Source organism: Aedes aegypti, chromosome 1 (genome assembly GCF_002204515.2).
Source record: "Aedes aegypti strain LVP_AGWG chromosome 1, AaegL5.0 Primary Assembly, whole genome shotgun sequence".
Lineage (NCBI taxonomy): Eukaryota > Metazoa > Arthropoda > Insecta > Diptera > Culicidae > Aedes > Aedes aegypti.
This window is the reverse complement of record NC_035107.1, coordinates 26,137,897-26,145,642: the sequence shown is the minus strand read 5'-3', so window position 1 is coordinate 26,145,642 and position 7,746 is coordinate 26,137,897. Positions and strand designations below refer to the sequence as shown.

Genomic DNA, 7,746 nt, shown 5'->3' with positions numbered 1-7,746 from the left:
TTTTTCATCATTTTAATATCTAGAAGTATCATAAAATGCATGGTAACTATTACGAATGATGTGAACAACCACTGAGAGGCTTCTTCAGTTCAGCTATTGACCCAGAATCATAGACATCATGCACTGATTATTTGCATCATCTTAAAAGCACACTTTTTGTACACAGTACATGCGTGGTACTACCTTCAGTGGCCATTTGCGACTGTTCTAGAGTGCCAATAAAGCAAAGTAGCAGATTTCGAATACAGGATCCTTTCGAGTGGGTTCATCGTTGGGATTTCCTGAACATAGAGTGCAATTTTGGTTACCACACGTATTATGCAGTGCACAAGGTTCTAACTTGAAAAAAGTGAAGGTTTTTACAATACCATGCAAAAATCAGTGTTATCGCAGCTGAAATTTAATGTAAATGAATACGAACAGAGAAGATGGAAGATATTCATCATATATTTACAATAAGGCCCGCGTAAAACTACAAGCCTTTTTATCGAGATCATCATGTACTCAGAGAAAGAGTTAATGACGAGATTCCATCAAGCAATATGTTATTTTGTTGAGATTTGGGAAATATTTTGCTGAAAGTAGCAAAATATATTATAAGAGGATCGCAGGGAAATTAATCAAAAAAAAAAACGTGTTGAAGAAGTAATTTGGGCTGGGATTGTTGAAACAACACGAGGCGTAATTTTCGAATGAAATATCAGTGAAAATTGTTGAAAATATTGCTGCTAAAATTTCAAGTTTCATTCATTTCACAGAGTTTTTTTTTCACAAGATTACCGTTTTTAACACATTTTTGAAGAAACTGCTAGCGAAATCTATCTGGAGATATAAATTTTCTTAATGATTCAAACAATTGATGCTTCTGATGAAAATATAATCGATACAATAGGGATATAATTTTGGTATTATCTGTTTAAGAAAACTATTGATTGCTGAAGAAGCGTCAATCAGGTCTAGATTGCTAAAGATGATGTCCAAATTTATATATTGCATAAATGTGACGGGAAGGGAAACCATATAAATTTTAAAGATGTCCGAAGAATTTTGAAAAAAAGCACAATGACAATATTCATTTTGACTTATTTTCACTTTGTTTTGACTCAAAATGTTAGCTTCCAGAACTTAATAATCAATTGAAAATATTTTTCAATGTGTTGCTAAAATCGGGAAGGAAATGTTGCCAAAAATGGGTGTTGCCAAAATCGGAGGTAGACAAAAGCGGGTGTTGCCAAATTCATGAAGGCACTGTATTAAAAATTTACATGATTTTAGCATTTTTGCAACGCTTACAAACAATCTGTTCTACGACCACTATTTGATAAAGTCATAATGAGTTCGTCACTTACCAATGACAGCCTAGTTATAGTAGAACATTAATTCGGTCTCAAATCTCCGAGCGAGAACCATTTTTACAAACTGGGACCATTTTTGTAATCTAAATCAGAAATTTCCATATAGCGTTAAACGCCTAGAGGTATGCAACGCCATATAAATGTTTCGTTATTCATTCAATCTTGTTCGATTTATACTCCATTTAAAAGTTACCCCAAAACAGAAAACCAACTTTCGATTATATGAAAAATTATATATCCATTCAGAATAAATCTTTTGGCAATTAATCAAGTGCAATCGATAGCTAGGATGTCAGTACTTGTTTTAAAAATATAAATTGTAATTCTTTGAAACAGCATGCATAAACATTGAAGTTTTCTTAGAAAAAACTATCAAAGCTACCCCGTTTTACGGTATCTGCCAGACGATATACACATGCAAAAATCGGCAAAGAAAGTTCTCAGTTGATAACTGCGGAAATGCTCATAAGAAATATAAACTGTGAAGCAGGATTTGTCCCAAGTGGGACGTAACGCCATGAAGAATATGAGGAACAAGATAGGTGAGAGTTATTCGCATGACATTTCGGGATGCCATTCATGGCTACTACGATTGCAATGCACGTACTGGCGTGTCACAGGATTATTATTATATATCTAAAACTGCACTCCGTGCACCTTCAAACGCGTCGAAAGTAGTCTAACGCAAGTTTTCGCAAAATAATTTTTACCTTACTTGAAAGCTTTTGTTTTTAGCGTTCGAATGAACTTTTACAAAACATAATGTTTTTTGAAGAATTTTTTGTCTAAATTTACTTTGTATAAATTTAATGAGAAATTTTTATTCAATTCAGGTGTACTTTAAGTATCTACAAACAACTTCTCTGAAGATACCATGGCGGTTTGAGCTCTCTTTAAATTCATAAATAGTTGGTGAGTTATGGATCGCAATTATTATTTTCTTGAAAAATAATGTCCACGGTCCACTTAAAGAGTTGTATAAAATTCAAAGTTCAATGAATCTGCTTCAAACTTTGGATTTCAACCACCAATATGTTGAGATAGTCGGGAAAAATAATATCGTCCGGAGAGAACAACTTTGATTTTTGAGGTTTTGACCGCCTTCGAACCATAGTGCAATGGGCTCCAGAAGATCCTGAGGTCAAAAAAGCACTAAAAGGAATCATGTGTAGAAGAGAAAACGATGTGTGGCGGCGTGTAATGATCGCTGAACTATACAGCGAATCTAGCATTTGAAGGAAGATAATAAACTGGAAGAATACACTACTGATTGTTTTATTTGCACATCAAATGAACACATCACTATCCTCGATTCGGCTCAACGTCGGCACATCGCCTACGTCCGTCGAATTGATTCTCACGCGAACCCCAACGACGTTCTCCCTGAGTTGTTTGCGCAGCCGTCGCCAGCGTACTTCCTTCAGGTACCACTCGAACAACTTCTGCCGCGACGGTTGCCGCTGTTCAATGAAGATCCGTATCCGGCTCCATACGTTGTTCATGCTTTGAGGCTTCTGCAGTAGCCAGTAGCGCGGAATCAGTAGACACTGCACCACGTCCCGGGCTACCACCGAGCGATCTTCCATGTGTTCACCCACTCCGAACACGGATCCGCACGAGTAGCTGCCAATGTCCACGAAGTGATACTCGAAGTGGGGCGGGCGTTGCTTTGAGTCTTCAGGAGATTCGGCAGTTCTTAGCATTGATTGAGGATGCAGCTCGACCAATCGTGAGTTTCGTCTCCGATGGAACTGAGTGATTTCATCTTCGATGGGTCGTGCTTCGGCTAGACGGTACCGATTGCTTCCATACTTCGTCACAGTCTATTCAACCAGTAGAAAAAAAGAGAAGAAACAAACGTGATTAACAAACATCCCAATCACCGACATCAAGACTTACCTTGATGAGCTTCAAGCATTGCAGCACCATGCACCTCCCGGACAGCACGAAATGGACGCAGTTGACGGGAGATCGGCCCTCCTCGAAGATGACATCGTCCGGATCAAATGTCCGTACTTTGGCCCGCCCCAGGCAATCCCGTCGCTGCTCCTCGGTCCAGTGGTTGAAGTACTGGAACCGGTCCATGATGGCCATCAGTTGGTCCCATTCCGGTTGCAGTTGTTTCAGTTTGACTAAGGGGCGTTCGCAGTAAGTGTCCCACCAGGACCGGAACTTGCTTGCTTATCGCGTGATGGTTCAACGGAAAGTAATGAAGGTAAATCAATCGATTCATCCTGGGGTACGCCACGTGGCTACGTAAATTTGGCACAATTTGCGGATTTCTTTCGCTTGGGGCGAAGAAGGGAGGTAAAAGTAGTGAAGGTACGTGCCTGCAGGAGTTCATGCCAAGAATTCGATTAGGGGGGAGTATGATTTGTGTTTTATTACTGCTTTCAAACGAATGGCGAGCCGCGGTTCAGGGGAGGGGGGAACTCGAAGGTCGAGTTGAGTGGCATATTTGTGGTAGGAACAGTGATTTATGCTACTTTCGTACTAATGCATAGGTATATTTATATAGCCTATAGGGAGGTTCTGTTCACGCATTTAGTTCCTCGAAATTGATTGATATTTGCAGTCTACAGTTGGTCGAGTAACAGGGGACTGACGGCCTGCGATATTCTCGTAATGATGCACAGTGTTTTACATTGTTGATTTCATGCGTTTTTTTGAAGGACGCCCAAATGGTCGATTTTAGCGACATAATTTATATAATTTGTTCAGAGACATTTCCTTGTTTATTGAGACGAATCTTTTGATACAAATAGTTTTGCGATAAATCCACTTAGCAGTCAGATAGAAAAACATAACATTCAGATAGATAGGGAGTCGATGCCGGGACCCTTTGCGTATTATAGACCTCCTACAGAAAAACATAAAATGAACAATCAAAGCAACTTTATTTACATGAAAATCCACCGGGAGAACTTCGATTGCATTTTTAGTTAGCAGCAAAGCACAGACAAACAGACGTAACACTTAGAACAAATCCCGATCAAAATCATAGTCACGATGACATGTACGCCCAATACTAAAATCGGTGTGTTTGGCCGATGGACCAACAGATGGCGGTATTGTGTAAACGTCAAACGCGAACAAAAACGATGCAAGCGCTGCGGGTGGCGGATTGGCCACCTACCATATATTTGAATCGGCCGTTAAAAAGGTGGTCGATGGACATCGGTGAGAGTGTGACGTCTGTTTGTCTGTGAGCAAAGTATATGGTTTGAGGCGCATAAATACAGATATATGAACAGTTTTGTAAATGAAACAAGAGGATCCATAATTAGCATTTCCAGGCACGTCAGCAGCGAGCCGGATTATATGGAAATCAAATGGAGGGTCCATAATGGGAAACGTCAAATTTGTAAACATTCCTATTATGGACCCCGAGAGGGTCCATAATAGGCATTTGAACAACAGTTTTCCAAATGTATATTTAGCTGGAAAAATCGAATAAATTTGTATATTTTATAGGTGTACTATGAAGTAAAACCATTGAACTTGTTGTTAGATTCCATAAAACGTATATCCGTCTGAGACATCATTGCGGAAAAGCATCGCGAATGAATTCCACATACTAAGGGGTCCATCACTAGTATTGAAACCCTATCCAGTTTTTTATGCTGGCTATAAAACTGTTAGGGGTGATTCAATTTTGACATTTATTGCCAACACATTTTATAGCATGATCTTAGTAGGCTTAGTTTTTTATTTGTTGATCGAGCTGTCAATAATTTTCACTGTGTTTATTTTGGAGTTCAACCTTCTGTATATCGAAAAAAAAAAAATAATTGAAGATTAATGATTTATTTCCGGTTACTGCATTCCTTTTATACCATTTTAGGTACCACACCGAAGGACCTTTAACTCTACAAGAGAAAAAAGTGACTAACGTTAATAAAAAGGAAGTGGAGCTTAAGCAAATAAATTACGACATACATTATTTAGCACACCATTTTTGGCCCAACTATTCGGAATAAGGTGTAGATATTTCCAGTCGAGTTATGTAAGTTTATAAGTCATGTGATCTTTTTGGATATCAAGCCAATAGTCAAATGGACTGTGTACTTTAATGTGTTTGTATTTCTTAACAAACATAACGGTCAGTCCTTTTTTATCCAATCGGTTCTTTTCTCCATATTGTGAGCTAAACTTGAGGCCATTTTCGTCAGAGTTCATCAGAATGAGATGCATAGCATATATGCATGAAAAAAATGTTCGAAAATTGTTCTACGTGTAGGTGGTCTAGGTCTATGTTGGTGATGTGCCACGTTATGCATAACTAACATGGTATAACTTCAAAATAGTATTTCCGTTTGAGGCTTACCGGGGAACTGTCGATGGTCTTTTTTTGGCTCATGATACGTCTCAGTGAACCCATCAACGTAACATTTAGAACGCAAGAGTTCGAAAAAAGCAATTTGAAATAATCACGGCCGCACATAGGGCTGTCTTATTTAGAAATAATAATTAATACTGTTATTACAGAAGCGTTTCGTTCATCGGTGTAAAACAGATGAAGGTTAAATAAAAAATAATCCACAACCACTTCGGTACCATTTTCGTAGCTCCATCGATAGCTCTTTCACAACTTGTATATTAACAGCATCTGCTGTACAGGCACAATAGGGTCCTAAAATGTTTAATGAAATCTTGTTTTTATTTAATAACACGAAAAAGCATGTTACTGCAACTACTTTAGCAATTTTTCCCGCTCAAATAACGGCTATATCATATTTAAACTTCAATTTAAAAATTGGGTCCATAAATGAACCTTGACACTTAAGATCATGTTTGACGTTCGCTTAGTGGACAAAAACACCACAGGGGTTATAGTTTTTTCACTGGGGTTGTTCCTATCTGACATTTCGGTAGGGACACGGAAAACAAAATACACCCAAAAATTTGAGTTTAAGCCAAGGGGTGTGACAAAATCTAAAAAAACATGAAAAAAAGTTTTTGGACTCAAGCAAACGAAAAACATTAAAAAATTGAGTAAACATGTGTTTTTGGCCTAAACTAAAGCGTTTGGCACTAAAATTGGGGTAGGGCTTTAGGACCCTATTGAAGTCAATTCCTCTCACATGCTCACCAAACCTAAAATAACAGAACCATTAGTATATAATGAGAAAATGGGAAATATTTTTGATTTTCTCTAATACCCAGCTAACAACAAAATAAAAATATTTGACCGTACCAACATAAAATTAATCACAGATCGCAAAGCTTACTACGACCCAGCTATAAAAAATATAGTGTACGCAATAAATGTCAGAGAGGGGTGAATCAAGGTTTATCCAGCTTTTTACGCTAGCATGCCATAAATTTTAAATCACCCCCTTCTGACATCTCTTGCAAACACTATAATAATTTTTATAGCTTGATCAAAGCAAGCTTTGCGGGGGTAAAAAATAGTTATGTTGACATAGAGAAGTCAAGTCTTGTGTTTTTGTAAATGAAAATCAATCTTATTTAAAATTCCCCATATTATTCTAATCGGTTTTGTATTTTAGATTGACAGACAGGAAGCTTATGGCTATGATACTAATCTATTTTGAAGAAGCTATACACGTGCCTAACTGAGCTAGAATCTGGTTTCACCAAGGATCTAACAACTTAAAATGAGTGGGCATCTACTGCGAGAACTCTTTAATTGATTTGTGAAAAAGTTGGAACATGTTTTTAGTAGACAGCTCCGCTGACCAGTCCAGAGATCGTCGGGCTTCACATTTTTCAAACCCGTTATCTACTAGTACCCAACTTATTTTATATTGTCTAACCCTGACAAACATTGAAAAGCAAACCTGGACCCGACCCGGAACCCGAGAAGAAAATGTGAGGAAACCCGAATGAAACCCGATTTCGAAAGGATGACAAGTTCATCGTTTCTAATGCATCTAAAGCTCCCCTTCAGGTTGTCATTGTATTTACAATTCTCATCCAACTCGAATCAACCCGACTTTTTTCAAGCCTAAACCTGACCCGTACCCGATAGTCGTGTAGCCTACAAACCCGATCCGAACTTCAACCTGAAAAAAATCCAGTTTTCAAGCCCAGCCCGACCCCGACGGATTTAAATCAGGCATTGATTAAACCAATCAGATCGTAATTCTATCCAAAACCAATAGAATTCGAATCAATTGCACCACTTCCGAGGTTGAGTATCATTCTGGTTAGCTTTTCCAGTACGTATTCGAATATGTAAGAAAAAAAAAATCAGGAAAATCTCACAGGATCCACGACTTCGCCCAGTGTGTGGCCTGAGTATTTGGTAGAGATATAGCTAGCAATCAATGATGTCCATTCAACGATAGAATTTTGCAATTCGTTTCATGTAAGTATTATCGTATTGATCTTCTGGTTCCTAAAAGAAATGAATTAAATGAATAAA

At 38.1% G+C, this 7,746-nt stretch overlaps 1 protein-coding gene across 1 annotated transcript; it reads right to left on the bottom strand.

Annotated features, from left to right (window-relative positions):
- Positions 1-2,625: 2,625 nt before the first annotated feature.
- LOC5564915 lies at positions 2,626-3,676 on the bottom strand. The gene is made up of 2 exons (XM_021838652.1): positions 3,255-3,676; positions 2,626-3,178 (listed from the first exon to the last, which is right to left on the bottom strand). The coding sequence occupies exons 1-2, from the start codon at positions 3,447-3,449 to the stop codon at positions 2,642-2,644; spliced, it is 732 nt and encodes a 243-aa protein (XP_021694344.1). The 5' UTR covers positions 3,450-3,676; the 3' UTR covers positions 2,626-2,641.
- Between the last annotated feature and the right edge of the window lie 4,070 nt (positions 3,677-7,746).

Bases quoted from the DNA above. Each gene is read 5' to 3' on its own strand.
- LOC5564915 (XM_021838652.1), bottom strand. From the start codon at position 3,449: ATGGCCATCATGGACCGGTTCCAGTACTTCAACCACTGGACCGAGGAG. The intron at 3,179-3,254 runs GTAAGTCTTGAT...CTGGTTGAATAG, and splicing joins AATGCTTGAAGCTCATCAAG to ACTGTGACGAAGTATGGAAG.